The 17873-nt window shown below is 42.4% G+C and overlaps 1 protein-coding gene across 1 annotated transcript; it reads left to right on the top strand.

The window, feature by feature from the left end:
• Positions 1 to 1795: 1795 nt before the first annotated feature.
• On the top strand, positions 1796 to 16288 carry crispld1a (cysteine-rich secretory protein LCCL domain containing 1a). The gene is made up of 15 exons (XM_040044261.1): positions 1796 to 2153; positions 2700 to 3070; positions 8770 to 8888; positions 10438 to 10570; positions 10668 to 10783; positions 10932 to 11032; positions 11119 to 11313; positions 11957 to 12017; positions 12104 to 12170; positions 12373 to 12503; positions 12611 to 12654; positions 12751 to 12823; positions 12903 to 12978; positions 13109 to 13242; positions 16188 to 16288. Exons 2-15 carry the CDS (start codon positions 2810 to 2812, stop codon positions 16237 to 16239), a joined length of 1563 nt encoding a protein of 520 aa, XP_039900195.1. The 5' UTR covers positions 1796 to 2153; positions 2700 to 2809; the 3' UTR covers positions 16240 to 16288.
• The last annotated feature ends 1585 nt before the right edge of the window (positions 16289 to 17873 follow it).

Genomic DNA, 17873 nt, shown 5'->3' with positions numbered 1-17873 from the left:
TCTCCTCCTGTTAAACAGAGACAAACACACACCCACTGAGCTCTCTTCCTTCAAGGCACATGTTTTATCTAAATGTAGTGCAGCATTTTATTCTGCTGCAGATGAATGAGTGTTTTCAGAGTTGCGATCCCTCCTGGGAGCGGTGAGCAAAGGAAGAACATTGCTATTTCAGCTGCTGTGATGAGGACTTGGGAAAGTCCTGTTGGGTCTGACAGCGGAGAGGTGGCTGACGCTGGAGCCGTGGTCGAGGACCCCTCGCAACTGACCCGGGAAGCAGACAGTGAACCCCAGGTTTATGGAAGTTCAGAGTGAGTCACCAAAGTGAGCTCTGTATCACATTTAATGAAGTAGGTTAGACAAGCAGAGGCAGCCTGGAAGAAAGGCTTTTATATACGTCTTGTTCTCAGTTCCCACTGATAGCTCATCAGCTGGGGGCTGTGGTGGAAGAAAGTAAAGGAACTCAAGCACACATTTATTTGTTTTGTTTCTATTGCACTATTTATTTGACAGCTAACAAAATGCATTTTTTAGGATTGAACCAGACGTGCACAGTCAGCTTGGCTTGTTTCACAACATGACTACGAGATGCTTCTGTTGCAGTTTCCATAAAAAAATGTATTTCAAAGTTTAAAGGTAAAATCATGAGCTGTACCTCTGAAAAGCTACTCCTTACACATTAACAATACAATTTAATAATAATGATAATAACAATAATAATACACCAGCCACAGGCCCATTTCTATGCAAAGATAAACTGCACTTATAACTCTTTTAAGCTAATTGTGGGTTTCATAACTTCATAGTTTCATTAAAATGATACTTTAGTCCACTGACAAGTTGTTTCTTGAAAGCCAGACTGTTTATAGCTTTGAGTGCAATGCCACACCTTATTAATACACAAACGTGTATCCTGCCCAGCGTTACATTTGTTTATAATACATCAGTTGTGAAATTTGGCACAGATTATAAATCTTACAACTTCAAATTCATAGGCATCCACACATAGCTGAGTTTTCTGTGTAGTGCTTGATACACCTGATGTGTAAGTGCTAAAAACATCAAGGAGTCATAGAAACAAGGGGATTTGCTTAGTGTTGGGGGGAGGAGAGCAGGGGAAAAACTGCTGCACATGCTTGTCTTGGCCAGCCTGCAGTTTATTGTAAAACACAAGAACATTGTGCCTCCCCTGGTGGAAAAGTAAGCCTGTCCGGGTAGAGGGGGGGTAAACACAAACCCAGGTCTACTGTTTCCACATGTGCCATAGCTACCAGTAAAAAATGACCAGATGACAAAAGACAAAACGTGCCTGTTTCCATTATGGAATTCAGTCTGTGTTGCAGGAGAGAGCCGGGAAAGAGTGACGACAAGTTCACGGCTTGGCTTGGTTTTCTAGTTATAACCCCCCCACCTCAGAAAAAGAAAAAAAAAAGAAGAAGAAGAAGACAGAGAGCCACCTGTGAACAGCCAGACCTGGGAAAATGAGACCCAAAGATGAGGTAGATCTGATTTAAGTTAATGCGGTTTTGAACAAAATCACTTTCCAGGCTGAAATCGCAAAACGCTGACGAGCCAATCAACGATCAGGTGGTATAACTACTAAATGACGTCATGATCATTATAAACTCATTGTCAAAATCAATAAATATAAACAAAACGTTTATCTGATTTTTTTGTGCGTTTTAGAGTCTCACAGTATAAGGTTTACTTTCTGCCCGCATCACTGGAAAGAAATATGCACGCACTGCCCCGGAAGCGCACAGAGGTCTCGCCATGAAGCGGTGTGGGCTGTTTCCAAAGTTAGGAGAGGCGTGGTCAGGGGCGGTTCTCTGGAAGCCCAGCCAAGTTTAGGATAAAATGTGGATAAGTGATGCTTTGGCGGCTTTGGTGCAAAAATCCTGAAAGAAGAAAGACCGACCTTCTTTTTCTACTTCTTCTCTTTCCCCCCCCAAACTGATGAAAACCGAATGAAGCTACCACATCACATCTTTGATTTACGTGCTATGGCAGCCAGCGACAATCATCACACCGCTCCACCTGAGCTCTGCAACACAAACTGAAGGCGGATTTTTTTTCCCTTCTTCTTGCTACACAAGTTTCATCGCCAGATCTCTGTCACAACCTCAAGGAGTGGGCTTCATTCCAATTCATTAAAGGTAAATTATTTCCAAAGTCTGCACTAAATCACACCACTCCATTTCTGTTTTAATATGCATTACTGTTCACATTTTCCATTAGATATTGGCTCGTTATATCAGCTTCTGTCAGCATCCTTGCTTGCACACACACTTTCAGTGAGAGCCTGTGTTTATACAGGCTTGGTAAGAGCAAAAGCTACATTATTCACCATCCTGTACCCTTAACTGCATTCATTGCAGCTGTGCTGTTTACTGTGATTTGTAATGCTGTGTTCTTTCCTTCTAAAGCTTCCCTTTTATTGTTTGGATTTAGGGGGAAAGTTGTAAAAATTGATTTCTTTAATCCAGGCTTAATCCAAACTAGTCATTCCCAGCCTGCCAGCTTACCCTCACTGAACCCCATTAGCTTACCTGTGGCAGCGCACCAGACTAAGTGCCTGCAAGCCAACACACTGTCCTCACCAAGTTCAATATTGACCCAAGTTATTCAGCAAATTTGATACAGGACTCCAACTGCAAAGCTTCCAATTATCATTTCTTTCTCTCCCCCTCTCTCTCCTTCAGGGTCCTTGTCAGCTGACATTGTAGACAAAGTGTGTCTGTGCTGGCACAAAAACATTTTTCAACCCTATCCATCCTGCTCGAGTTTATCGTTATCACCAGCGTGTCCAAGGATGAGGCTTGGGTCCCTGCACCGGCTGAGAGGCGTGTCCTTGCTCCTGCTGCTCCAGACGACAACATCCATGGTGATGCTTCCAAACTCCACAGGCTGGGAGCAGATTTTGGACAAGTATCTGGACGAGGACGGCGACTGGTGGGAGGCCAAACAGAGGGGGAAGAGGGCCATTACTGATAGCGACGCTCAGCTCATCCTGGACCTTCACAACAAGCTCAGAGGCCAAGTTTACCCTCCTGCTTCCAACATGGAGTACATGGTAGGTGGAGGTGTTGTCTGTGCGTCTTCGGTGATTCGTAGTTCATGCAGTTAGCGCATGTTTTGACCCTTTTCTGAACTCTCGCACATTTGTGGCCCATATAGCTTAGTGAAATGACCCAGTCACCAGACTGCCTGGCGTTTATCCCACTTGGCTCACACTTGCAGCATGCCAGCATCTAAGCACCCTCACACATGAGCCCAAACACAAAGAGACACACACACGCTTAACTTTGTACCCACGTGACTTTGGTCATTTTTGCCAGAAGCGAAGAATTTTCACCACCTTGCCAATGATCACATTTCTCCAATGTTTTTTTTTTCTGTTGTTTTCTTTTACTCGTGGTAAGAGATTTGTTTGACTTTATCCTTTGGCCATCACGTGTATGTACAGTGCCAGATCACTTTTCACAGTGCAATTAGAATCTGAGCACGGCACCGGGGCTCGATTTACCAGCTGCCCCTGCCCCCACTCCCCTCACTAAACACACACGGGGGATAGCACACCTTCTGAAACTTAGCAATCCACAAATCTGAAACTTTTCCAGAAGCACTACGTGTGTAGGCGCAGCTTGACCACTACAACGCATTGCCCGCAATAGTTAAAAGGGTAAAAATCAATGCAATGTGCAGAAAGTAATGAGATTTTATCATCTTTTCATCCACGCTTAAAGAGCTATGGAACAAAAGGCAGTATTATTCTGTGGTAAAGGCAAATAAACAGTTCCTGCTGGGGGCAGTTGCTGGACTGTGTAATTGTATAATTGAGAGGTTTGACTTGAGGACCTCTAGTGTGTGTGTGTGTGTGTGTGTGTGTGTGTGTGTGTGTGTGTGTGTGTGTGTTATAGGTATGTGTATGTGAGATGCTCAGCCAGGCTGGCTTTTGGTTAAGGCCCACGCTAGTGGAGAAATGCTGAGCCAGCAGCACACAGCTCTTTTCTACTGTCTCCTGTTACACTTGGCTGTTTTTTTTTTTTTTTTTTTTTTTTTTTTTCTTAGCTGCAGGGGCACCCAGGGGTGAAATATGGAAAGGCAAGCAACAAGAGTACGTGAGGTGAAGGAGAATGAAAGTTAGCAAGAAATGCAAGATGAAGTGAAATACAGGTATAAAAAAAAAAAAACTCATAAAAGAGTTTTTTAAATAGGAAGAGGAGGCAGCGTGAGACAGATGGAGGGAGAGAAAGCATCGCAAAACAGGTGTCAAAGTAACTGAAGTGAAGGTGAGAAAAGAGGAAATGAGCAAAAAGGAAAAAAAAACTCTGAAGGGGCACGCAGTTAGGAGAGACGGCAGCATGCAAGAATAGGCACCGAAATCTCATGTGCAGTTTTGTAGATGTCAGTGTGTTTCAGACAGAAGCTGTTCAGGTCATATGTAGAGCAGGTCTTTTGGTGATTTTTAGCCCTTTATTTTTAAAAGGGTGCTCCGTACTCCTCCGATTTTCCTTTGGTCCGTGTTGAACTGCTGTCACCTTTCAGAAACCTCACAGCTTCACTGTACTGGAAGACTTCATAGACATGCTCTCCTGCTCTCCTGACACACTCAGGCATGCAGACACACACACACACACACACATCCGCACACATAACCATTTGCCCATCAGCTCTGTTATTGTCTGCCATTGTATTAAACCACAACCCAAGTGACCCTCTGTGGCAATCATGACAGAGACTCAGAGATAACATCAATTCAAATCCCCCTCTTTCCTCCCCCTTCTTTTTCTTGCCCTCCCTCTCTCTCTCTTTCTGCCTCCCCTCTCCCTTATCCCTGTGGCTCCGTTCCCATTCTGTCATTATCCAAGACAGAGGCCCAAAAAATTCCCCGGATGAGCATTCACACTCTGTAGCGGTCCACAAAGCTTCGGTAGGAGGACCGCGTTTCTGCCGCTCACTCAAATGTTGACCCCGCAGGTATAAACAGAGACGTGTCAGCGTTTGAAGCCCTGTAAGACAAACAAATGGCATCCTGGGAGAAAGAGCCCCACCTGCCTTGATGTTTAACTTGGCTTTGCTGGTCTGCGCTCAGGTCTGAGGTTACAGTGATGTTAGCAATGGATGATAAATGAATGGGTTCTGCTGCCAAATGTCGAGCCTTTTAAATCATTGATGCGTAATGTGTTTAAAAAACCAAAGAAGCACAATAACAAAACAATAAAAAAAGCAGGATAATACATTTTCACTGGGTTAATGTCTACGGCTATATGGACGAGCATCTGATGCAACGTTTCTTGCACTGGATGGTTCAGAAGTCATACACCAGCCCGGAGATGAATTCCCTCCAGTGTGTGTGTGTCTGTTTTTTATTACAGGTTTGCTCAATCACAAGGCGTGGGGAAGAGAGCATCTGCCACAGGTGCTTAAAGCACATCCAGTAAATCCTATGTACAGTAATTTGGAACAATCCACCCTGAATTACTTATAAAACTCCTTTAAAACTTTAAAACTTAAAACTACTTTAAAACTCCTGCAAAGCCTAAAAGACAAAATAACAGAAAATATGCTCTCTTGGGACCTCACCTGCACTGGTTGCCGAAAACATGTGGCACTCTCGTTGGAGTCCAAATAGCATTGTCTATAAAAACATTTAAGGAGCTATGACCACAGCCTGCAGTGGCACTGTTTGGTGACAGAGATGACAGGTTTGGAGAGCATCCCCTGTGTTTGATTGTCTTTGGCATTCCCTGACTTATTGAAAATACTTTCCGATTCCTTTTTGTGAAACCTGAGCCGTTACGCTTATTGGCACATCCTTCAAACCACCTGTTCAGAGGATTTTTCTTTTGGGGGGGGGGGGGGTGATTTACGGAGGTCATCCAAGTGCTCTTTTATCCTCTAGACAATGCCATGAACTGAGGCCAACATTCCCCTACGCTGACTTAAAACACTTTGGCCTTCCATCCAGTCCTGACTCATCAGCCTTTTTTTTTGTTTTGTTTTGTTAAAAGTCTGTAGAACCTCTGAAAGCCATCCTTCACTGCCTCCTCCAACGCCTGTCATGCGTTTCGAGCTACAGTTTGGCCAGCTCGCAATTCCGTCTGTTGAAACGGCTTCCTGTCATTTGGTTCATCTGCAAAACACTGGCTGCGTAACTCCTTCTGCAATTTTGCAAATGCGATTTTCTCACCCAGCAATGATTTGCTTTGCATTGTTGCTCAAACCATGCCCCCTGTTACAGCACAATAATAGGGAGATAATGGTGTTTGCTCGGCGACAACATTCAAACAGTGGTCAGCCCCGGGAACTTTGATATGAGCTGGTGGGAGCTAGAATGCACTGCATGAATAATTGCACGCCATCTCAAGCTGCATATATTGCTGTGGGAGTCCAAAGCTCTCAGTACACTTGCTTAATATAATGCCAAGATTATAAACATTGCTCTTCCTGCAAATGCTCACTATGAATGGGTTGCAATTGCACTTTTCATAAATATTTCGGGGAATGTCATCATAAAACTTTTCGGACCATTGACTCCAATGACGACTCAGTAATGTGTGATAGAATAAAGAACGGCATGGGTATAAAAATGAGCAGAGACACATTTACACAAACTGAGGATACACATCTTTCCTTTAATTTGTCTTATTATTTTTCCCTTGTTGTTGACTATTGTTGCTATACCGTTAAGATTTGTATTGCTGTAAATTAAGTTACCCATTTGCATCCCATTGTTCTCACCAAATCATATCACGCCTTCTGTTTTCTTTTTCCCCAGCTTTGGTTTCCCAATTCCCATGTCTGTTCCCTGCTTTTCAGTATTATTCAGCATGCACCATTGATTATGAGCAGGAAACCCACACTTGCAAAGGAAGTAGCCCTCTGGGCCTTTGGAATAGAATCAGAAAAAAAAAACTGCCACAAATGAAGTGTTAAGCGAAATAAACAATGCAGTGTGCACGGTGCTGAAAGACTCAAGCAGAGGAGGTGTTTTTCTTTACGGCCCCGCGGAACTGTGGTCGAAGTGGGTGGTGGGCGGGGTGGTTCGCGGTTACAAGGTCTCCCCTGCTGGGCGAACTGTGCAAACAGCAGCAGCTTGACAAGCCAGCTGTACTCTGTACAGACTCAACAGCTGAAAAATATGTGTCTCGGTCAACACTTTCTCAACCTGCTTTCACTGCAACTTTTCAGGACAGTGGAATGAGTTTCTCAGCTGGACCGTGCTGCTTATTTTATCATTATTTAAGACGTGCCTCGAGATCATCGCACATCACGTCTTTGTGATACAAACTGTAATCTCCAAGAGCTCCGAGAAGCTGCAGCCAGAATTTTGGGTTCTTTTTCAGGCTTGAAGCCTATTGTAGTTGCGGTCACAGTAAAATGTTTTAAGACACAGAACCACCAATTTAGCACTGCATACTGTATTTCAGTCAGTTTTTTTGCACAAGGATGTCATTCTTTGAGAAGAATCAAAGGGAAAATATGCAGATATAAATCAAACTAGAGTTGACTGGTCTCCATTATCCTGCCAAAAAAAGGGATACGCAACAGATAAGGCAACACCGACATTTATTTGCGGCTCACTGCAAGCAGAGGTCACGTCTGAGCGCAGATAGGGTTTCAGGTAAACGAATTCTCATTCCTGTTTTAGCCCCGCGTCTGTCACTCAACATCTGACCTTATTGTACAGGAACGACCACAGGCAACTGCAGGAGAGGTTGCTGTAACTCTGCATCCTTCTATTGGCGATGAATTTTTATGTGTTTGTTCAGTTATGCAACCTTCCCACAAGGCTCGGTTTTAAAAACTGACATTCCGCTCTGCAGTATCACGTTGGCGTCGCTGATTTTTAACAAATGCGTTTAACGGGAAGAAACAGCTGAAGAAACTGCTCGGAGTTAAGAGTTAATTTGCAGCACTGCCAGATATCCTGTTGCTAAGTAGGTGTGCGGGGCAGTTGTTTCTAGAGGGACGGACAGTGGAGGTGGTTGGTGGAAGTTGAGGGGGGTTATTTTAGTACGGTTAGTGGATGAGATTTCAGTGAAGGTAAGCTGAATTCCAGGCCCCAACGTGTGAAATGCAAATATTTCTGACACCTTCACCCATATACTACTAATACATGCGCTCACACCCACTAACGCACATCAACTAATTGACTTTCTGGCAGAAACCTGTTATACAAGTCATCCCACACTGGAACTGGGAGTAAACGAACACACGCCGTCCTTCAGAGGAAGTACAGTTGGTGTTTTTCTAGCATTTTTATAGTAGAATATAGGTCAGCAGGGAGGAAGGACACTCTTTGCATTCCCAGAAAACCCCAGAATGGGAATATGATCCCTTAGTATCCAACCAGAGCTAAACTTGACTGAGAGGGCAACTCACAGAGGGAAAGTGAAACAAAAGCATGTACCCAGTCATCTCACTAGAGACATATGGAAGTTATTACTAAACCCCCCCCCCCCCCTTTTTTTTTTTTTTTTTTTAAACTTCCACGACTTCCAAAACTTCCAACTTCCAAGAAAAGTCAGCTGAGTCGAAGTAAGAAAGGCAAAAAGCTTTACTGCAGCAGCAGCAGCTCCTAGTTTCTCTTCCTTATCATCATAGGTTGAAATGGTGTGCCATTTCCCCTCATGTTACTGACCACAGAGCAGTGCTTCTCTAAGCTCCATTACCCTATAACACATTGAACTGGTTTATATGCATTTTATCACCATTTTGTTACTTTTATAATCCAGGAAACTCATTTCTCCATCTCGCCTCGTGCAGGTGTGGGACACAGAGTTGGAACGTACTGCAGAGGAGTGGGCAGAGACGTGTCTGTGGGAGCACGGTCCCGCCGGCTTGCTGCCGCAGATTGGACAGAATCTGGGGGCACACTGGGGAAGGTAAATAATCTGTTATTACAGACAGTTTATGCTATCAAACACTAAAATTAAATAAGTTTGGACACTTCGAAAGGTTTTCAAAGTGCTCTGTTCTACTTTAAGTGACCAAGTAAGCTGTAGTATAAAAATCTGGTGATGATCGAGGCTGTTTGGATACAATGAAGTCACTCTCGTGTTTAAACGGATGGTCAGCAACAGTACTCAGGCAGGCTGACATTTAAACAACGTTCAGTTGATACTAAAGGGCTCGAAGTGTCCAAGGAAAATATCAACGCAACATTACACCACCAGCAGACCGAACTGTTGATAGAAGCAAGGACGGCTCTATGGTTTTGTGTTATTTACACCACCATTTAACACCAGACACAGCAGAAATCAAGACTTATCAGGTCAGACAAAGTTTTTCTTCTATTGTCCAATTTTGGCGAGCCTGTGTGAATTGTAGCCTCGGTTTCCTGTTCTTAGCTGACAGGGGTGGCACCCAGTATGGTCCTCTACTATTGTAGCCCATCTGCTTCAAGGTTTTGATGTGCTGTGCGTTCAGAGATGCTGCTCTGCCTATGTTGTTGGTAACAGGTGGTTATTTGAGTTATTGTTGCATTCCTGTCAGCTCAAAGCATCCTGGCTGCTCTCTTCTGATCTCTGGCATCAAACAGGCATTTTTGAACAGAGAACTGCTGCTCACTGGATATTTTCTGGTTTTTGGACCTTTCTTTGCAAACCCTAGAGATAGGGTTGTGTTGGAAAATTCCAGTAGATCAGCAATTTCTGAAATATTCCAAGCAGCCTGTCCGACACGGAAAACCATGCCACGTCCAAAGTCTCTTAAATCACCCTGTTTCTTTATTCTGATTGGCAGATAAGACATTTGCATTAACAAGCACTTGAACATTCGCAAGTAATAAGGTGGCCGGCGAGTGTACAATATGTTACCCATGACTGGCATTTACCTGCTGCGAATGAGACGTCACACACACACTGTGGCATATATGCGAGTGGACTCAGACTTAACAGATTTCTTTGCTCCTTTATTTCACTCAGTCTCCTGCAGAGCTCCAGAAAACAGCGCTGCTTCACACAAGAGACGCTTGTTCTGCATCTAATCATATCACTCCACAGTCGAGATGTCTGCTTAATTCTAATCAGATTAACTGGCAACACCTGGTGCCAGATCGGTGTCCTTGGTTACTGAGCACAAATGTTGATTTTCAGTTAGAGCACTCTGTTTGCCAGTGGATGATAACTATAGGTGGCACTACATGGGTTTATTAAGTGTGCTTGCCTCAGAGTTCTTGTGTCAAAACAAATCAAGCACTGCTTATCTAATGCTCGGCCATATTTACCATATACATACATATATATATATGCATTTTAACATAACTGAATATCCGAGCACTGAGAGCTTATACAGTATATTACAAGACTTAAAAAGACAGTTGTAGTGAGCAGTGAAGAGCTTAATGCCAACATCTACACCAAAGGACTCATAAGACACAAGATATGTTGCTTGGAACATTATAATCATAGATGTGCTTACTGATCTCTCCAGGTATCGTCCACCCACGTCCCATGTTCAGGCTTGGTATGATGAAGTGAAAGACTACTCCTTCCCTTACCCTCAAGAGTGTAATCCCTACTGTCCCTTCAGGTGCTCTGGCCCAGTTTGCACACATTACACACAGGTAGCTATGGATCATGACTTCTGGAAACCTTACAAAGGTGCAATGAGAACATTTAAGTCATCTGTTTCTGCTTCTCCGTATTGTCCTTCTTTTGTAGCTTGTCTGGGCTACCAGCAGTCGAATTGGCTGTGCAATCAACTTGTGTTACAACATGAACGTGTGGGGGCAGATCTGGGCCAAAGCCGTCTATCTTGTCTGCAACTATTCACCGAAGTAAGCAGATATGTTGTGCACCAGCACTGTGAAGAGTTAATTATAGTGTCAGGCCGTTTTGATGTGACATCATAGCGATCACTTGTAGTTAAAGCAGTCCTGGTTTGTCTGTGTTCAGTAGTTTTTGTTTGATGTTTCATGTGCACAGGGGAAACTGGTGGGGCCATGCACCTTACAAACATGGGACCCCGTGCTCTTCTTGTCCCCCCAGCTATGGAGGAGGATGCAAAGACAACCTCTGCTACAAAGGTAAGAAAAAGCCACACATAGAGAGAGGGAGACAGAGGTCGATGAAAATAACTCATTATCATGCCTTGATTTCTGTTTTATTTAAGGGCAAGATGACAATTCATATCCATTGCAAGAGGAAACTGAAGAGAACAACTTTATTGAACCAGAGGTCCCCCGTACCACAAATCCCCGGGCTCGGGGCTCCAGACCTGAGCCTCCCAGTTTCCCCGCTCCAGCCCCTACGCAGCCCCCCGCAGAGGACCTGCAGAAGAATGAAATGGTCAACACACAGCAGATGTGTAAGCTGCCATTTGACTGTTTATTTTGGATCAGGTTTCCTCTCGAAATGGGGGGTGTACAATATGGTTTTAGGTCTGGGAGGCGCAGAGAGTGGAAGTGGAGGACAATATGTGCTGCAAAAGAAAAAGGAAACCTGTAGCTGCTTGCTCAGTATTGAGCTAGCGATACTGAATAATAAGTGCAAAAAGTAGACTTTGACCTTAAATATTTTTCTTGCAATTTATCTTAAATCGCTTTGATGCTGTATAGTCCTTATCTGTCATCTCCATGATTAACCCTGGCACTTTCTGGAGTCTACTCAATATTGCAAGTCACTCTTTGGAGCAGAGAGGGGAGGTCTATTTTAGCATGAGCCCCTGAGTGTGTGTTTGTTTTTGGCTTGCTGAGAAGTGTTGAGGGGTGAGAGCGGCTCGCTGTGGTTTTTAAATGGCTTCCTCTCTGCAGCACATTAAGGCCTGTGCTTGTAAGATGAGACACATCCTCTAGTTTTGCTGACCACCCTGAACCTGAATTCTTGTCTTTTATTCTTGAAGCGTCTCCACTTGAGTCTTTTAGGAACTAGTCATCTGCATCAGAGCCGCTAGTTCACACATGCTGTTTCCTGCAGGAGAACTCAAAGACCTCTGTGTTTATGTGTTACAGCCCAGCTAGTGACCTGTGACACTAAGCTTCGGGATCAGTGCAAAGGAACAACATGCAATAGGTACAGTGAAAGCGAAGCATTAATAGGGTGCGGTGCAGAATGTATAGTTCACATATTCACATGGTTATTTTTGCATTGACACACAGATACGAGTGCCCAGCTGGATGCCTAGATGCTACAGGAAAAGTAGTTGGCACAGTGTACTATGAAATGGTGAGTGCACATGTAGCTAGTGTACTCTGAGGGAAGATTAAAAAAGATTTGGACGCTTCAGTGTTTTTTCATGAGGTGTGCAAGATGAAGCTTTGGGGAAAAAGATGTTTTGTACTTTGAGGATACGTCTTAGTGCTTATTTATCCAAATTTCTTACTAAATACAGTATAAATGGTGTCTCTTTTTATCTCTTTTATTGCAGCAATCCAGTGTGTGCAGAGCTGGTCTACATGCTGGTGTCATAGATAATGATGGAGGATGGATGGATGTAACAAGGCAAGGAAGAAAGGACTTTTTTATCAAATCCTACAAGAATGGCGTCCAGTCACTTGGGTGAGACGGCAATAAATTTACACCAATGACAACTGATAGTTAAATATAATGAAAGTGAATAGAAATAATAACATCTAATGTTGCTGTATTCATTTTCCCCTTGACAGAAAATATCAAAGTGCTAACTCCTTCACAGTCTCCAGAGTGACAGGTTAGTCTGTCACGCTGTGCATGTAGATATGTTGTCATTTGTTTCCAGCTTCTCATTATGGGCTTTGCCGACACTCGCTGTGTTTCCTTCTTACAGTCAAAGCCATCACATGTGAAACCACAGTTGCACAACTGTGTCCATACGAAAGGCCTGCAAAACACTGTCCAAGGTATGCACCTCCCTGTATCGCACACTCTCTCTGGTTATCAGAGCTGCCTAGCATCATGTCTGTTCATCATTCGTCTTAGGTTATACTGCCCGAGAAACTGTGTAGAAGAGAATCCTCACATATCCAGAGTGATCGGTACCAGAATATACTCTGATGTAAGTCCCTGTTTTTGAAGCTGAACTTGTCAGACACTAATTCACACTACTTTGGGGCTGTCAGCATTTTAGAGACAGAAATGAATGAACATTTCTGACATGTTTTCCTTCCTCTTGCATGCTCCTGTAGAAGTCCAGTATATGTCGAGCGGCCGTCCACGCTGGAGTCATCAGGAACGATGTGGGTGGTTACATCGATGTGATGCCAGTGGACAAGCGAAAACACTACATCGCCTCGTACCAGAATGGCATTTCCTCAGAGAGGTATTGGATGACTAACCTCACAATCTTATAAGAGGGGAAAATAAATAATAAAATAAATAAATATATATGTGTATAGATAGATGGATGGAAAATAGTTATATACACAATAAAAGAAGGACAAAATAAATAATGCATAACAGTATCCTATCTCTGTTTTATAATACCAATATAGATATATTGTTTGGGGGGTTTACTGGTCCTGTGTCAGCATTCAGCCTTAATACATGACAGGAAAGTGAAGAGGTTAATGCACTTTCACCCAGAGTGGAGCAGTAAGAAATCAATGCCTCTCAGGTATCCACTCTCCTCTCCTTGTGGACCTAATCATTTCAAGATGCAGGCAGTTACATCCTGTATGCAGTGCACGTGGTAGAGTCATTTGCATTCTTGTAGTTTAAAATAATGAATTGCTTGGCAATTAGTGTACACAAGAGGAGTGCATCTTCGTGTAGTTCTAGACGTGGTTTGCTTTCTGGTAGTAGGTCAAAAAGGACGACCAATAGACAAGGATTTAAAGCTTAATATAGTTAAACAGAAAAATTAAAAAGGACAGAAATAAAAAGTTAATGCGTGTAACCGAGGAAACAGGGTCTTGTTACCATTTATCTCAAAGGGGGTCAATACTGAATCAGATTTTAGACAATTTTCTTGCTTGGTTCTAACAGGAAAGTGGATGAATTAATGCAAATCAGGTTGAGGAAAGAAGCTGCAAGGATTTATGAAGGATTTATGTGTAAAACATCTCATTTATTTGGTAGAAACGTATCTGGTTATTTGTACGGTCACTTGTAATCTAAATGAATCTGTGAAATGGCGTTCGATTGCTCTAATTTGCTACATGGTATAGAAAGAGAAGTCGTCATCACCGACAAGCTGACTTGCTGCATTTGAAGTTGCTGTGTTGCTGAATATTTATTAAATATAATACAGCTGAAAAGTAGCCAGCATCACAAAAGCTAAAAAGATGAAATATATGTAGCACAGACAACAAATATCTGCAAAGAAATTTCTGTCTGTGTTTGTTTCTTTGTCTCTCAACTCCTCTTGGACCAACAGGAGCTGAGCGACCAAACTTTGCACACAGGTTTATCTTAGTCCTCTGAAGGTTCTTACCTATATCAAATATTATGACATCATCATGTTGCCTAGCAATTAACTAAAATAATCTGTTTCAGCAATTATGCAACTATAACATCTTGTAAAAACATTGTTTCATTTTAATTTCAGAACAAAAACATCATATTTATAGCCATAAAAGTTAAATTAGGTGTGATATGTTATAATGCCGTCACATTGCTTGGCAGTCAGCTAACAATGGGCTGGAATGGCCTGTTTGTAATCTTTTGTTCACCCACAATGCTGGTTGCTAATGCTTACATCCGCATTAGCAACCAGCAATAGTAAGAAGCTGAAATGACCAATTTTTAGCATATAAAGAACATCTAGCGCCTCTGTTGTTTTTGTCTCCCCCTTCTGGCAGCAAGAATAATTACATAAACACAGCTGACAATAGTTAATAACTTATTATAAACATCTTTTTTAGACACTAATTCTTTCTCTGAACGAGTTCCTTTTCTGTCTAGAGCACCAGAAACTTTCCTTTTCTTTGGGTGTTTCTACCACACTGAGCTGATATATTCTTCTCCATCCTGCTCTGTGGTTTCTCCCTTCTTTAGTTTTGGCAAACTGGCTATTTTTTTGATAATACAAAATTCATCTCTACTGGAGTGCCAGCATGGGAATGTCACCACAGAGGCCAGATTCAAAACTCTGGTATACTGGAAAATACACATCCATTTACATGGCTCTGATAGGTTTAATCAGCACTGTGTGAACCCACTTGGCGAGTGCTCGGATGTAACAGCTGGTCATGTATATGTAACAGCTTCTCGTTCCAGCTTTAACAATGCCACAGCCAAGGACAGCAATATACATAAGATGAAACGCCTCAGCTAGTTTGCAAATAGAGCACTTCATCGTCGACATAGGGGTGTACATCTGCTTATACTGCCCCGACATTTTTCATTTGTCTAATCCGACGAAGAGGGTTGAGAGTAGATTACCTTGTTTGGTGCCATGTGCTAACACAGAGTAGGAAACAAGAGATATCACTGGTTTTTACGGTGGCTGTTGGAATGTTAAGAAGCTTAAAGCGGCCTATAAAGTACTCAAACAAATTCAAATCTGTGCTGTGTAACGCTGTCTTCTGAATGTAGAAGAATCAGCAGATGTGATCTTTGAGTCTGAAGACTCAAAGTGTCTCTGATATAAAATTAGAGATTGCTGTTATTAAATTCTCCTGCAAGCTAAGGTATTGCTATGCTAATAAGGTGAAAGCTTGTGTTGAATTTATGCTGCACCACCTTGCAACAATATTAAGGCCACAGGTTCATACCAGCCACTCTTCAAAGTGACCTAGATACAGTGTAGTCTGTTCCAGTTTTTAAGAGGAATTAAATTGCCCCTACTGTGGTCTGCAGAATCACTACACTTCCCATGACCTATGTAGAGGGGAGACTTGCATTCACAGCCTCATTCATTCAAAGCCCTTTCCTCCTCCTCTTCATCTCCTTGCTCTTACCATGCCTGTCGCCACTTAATTTATCTTTGTCACTCTGCTAAGATATCTGACGTCTGCCCATCACTTATCTGTGTCCCTTACCTTTACAACATGTCTGTCTTTGCTGGGTGACCACATGAAGTTCCTCGTGTTTGTGTATTAATGGGTGGTTTACCTGTTTTTTTTTTTTCACTGAACTTCAGCCTCCATCTGTTTGTGTGCTGTCTGTCATCAGAACGTCAGACAGCACACCGCCACGGACATTTCTCCACAAAACCAGTCGATCTGTTTGTGTGTGTCTGTCATGTAGGCTGGGACATGTTCTGTATCTGACACATGCAGCACCCAGACTCACTCTCCCTCTTGTTGTTCTCCTTCCCCGCAGCCTTCAAAACCCTCCCGGAGGGAAGGCGTTCCGGGTGTTCGCTGTGATTTGAGAGTCCCAGAGGGCAGCTTCACCAAACAGAAAATCGCACTTGTGCTGTTGAAAAGGTGGTAATCAAGCCATGTTGTCAAACTCAATGACTGAAATGTTTCTGGCTTTGCTACACTACACGGGTTAGAGGTTGTCACTATGGCAACGGAAGCCCAGCAACAAAAAAGAAACTTGACATGCACGCAATGAGAACCATGAGTTTTTGTCAGCTTTAGCAGGAAATGTTAAAAACTGTAAATATTGCTGATTATTTTGTTGTACAAATTTGTTAATATAGTATTACATTTGTATTGCCTTTGTAGCAAATATCTGTGTATGAATATTAATTATAAAAATGTATTATATGACCTTATAATGGCACTTCAGAGATAATATCACTTTTATATTAAGTCTGGCACATTTATTGGTGCTTTTGCTACATTTTGTACTTTTGGATTGGGGAAATTTGTTATTCATTTATTTTTGTATGGTTAGACACTATATCATTATAACTTGTAAAGGATGCTGCTATATGTTTTAAGTATTGTTGCTGTGATCACCTGTTCGATAAATTTCTTTGTAATTTTCCAGAAAATGTGGTTTAGTTCAAACTGCCTGCAGGTCGGGAAGTATGCTCATCTCTCCGGGGTTCACCATTCACCTTTCATTTTGAATTTTATTTTACCGGATGTCGTTGCTCCAAAGAAAAATGATGCCCAATTAGTAATCATTTTTGACACTGATACAGAGAAACAAAAATACGTCTTAAATATCTCATACAGTATGTCGTGCAGTATAAAATATGCTTTCTTTTAACCTGTCGTCGTTACAATGGGCAAGCAACTCTATTCTCATCTCTGTTTTCCTTGCATATAGATTTTCCTAACTTGGGATTGTTAGGAAAAGTTCATTTTGCAATAAAACAACAGAATGACCACACATTTCTATTAGCCAAGTCTGTTAAAGTTAACTTGCTTTAAAAAGCTGTTTGCATTATACATTGATTGTACTGAGTTGAACCCCATTTGCCTTCAAAACTAGCTCCACTCAACAAGGTGTTGGAAACAATCCTCAGTTTTTGGTCCATATTGACACGATAGCATGACACAGCAGCTGCTAATGTTTTATCTGTGCATCCATGATGCAAATCTCCTGTTTCCCAACATCCCAAAGGTGCTCTAGTGGATTGAGATCTGGTTATGATGGATGCCATTTGAATACCGTGAAATCATTGTCATGTTCAAGAATCCAGTTTGAGATGATGTGCCATGGTGTATTATCCTGCTGGAAGGAGAAAATGGGTACACTGTGGTCACAAAGGGCTGGAAACGGTCAGCTAAAATACTCAGACTCTTGTGTTTAAGTGATTCTCATTTGGTTGAGAAAAATCCCCCACACCATTACACCACCAGTATGAACTGGATGTTTTCATGTTGTTTACACCAAATTCAGAGCCTACCATCCAAATATCACAGCCTGTTTAAAGTGTATCCTCAGTTTCTTGTTCTTAGCAGATAGAAGTGCCCCCCCCCCTCCCCGGTGTGGTCTTCTGCTGCTGTAGCACATCTTGTGTTCAACTTGTGCACTTCTGCATACCTTGGTTGTAACAAGTGATTATTTGAGTTACTGTTTCCTTCCTTCAGCAATCTGCCCATT

This window comes from Simochromis diagramma, unplaced genomic scaffold (assembly GCF_900408965.1).
Source record: "Simochromis diagramma unplaced genomic scaffold, fSimDia1.1 OVJJ01000602.1, whole genome shotgun sequence".
NCBI lineage: Eukaryota > Metazoa > Chordata > Actinopteri > Cichliformes > Cichlidae > Simochromis > Simochromis diagramma.
Note: the sequence above shows the minus strand (reverse complement) of the source record. Positions and strands in the feature narration are given on the sequence as shown.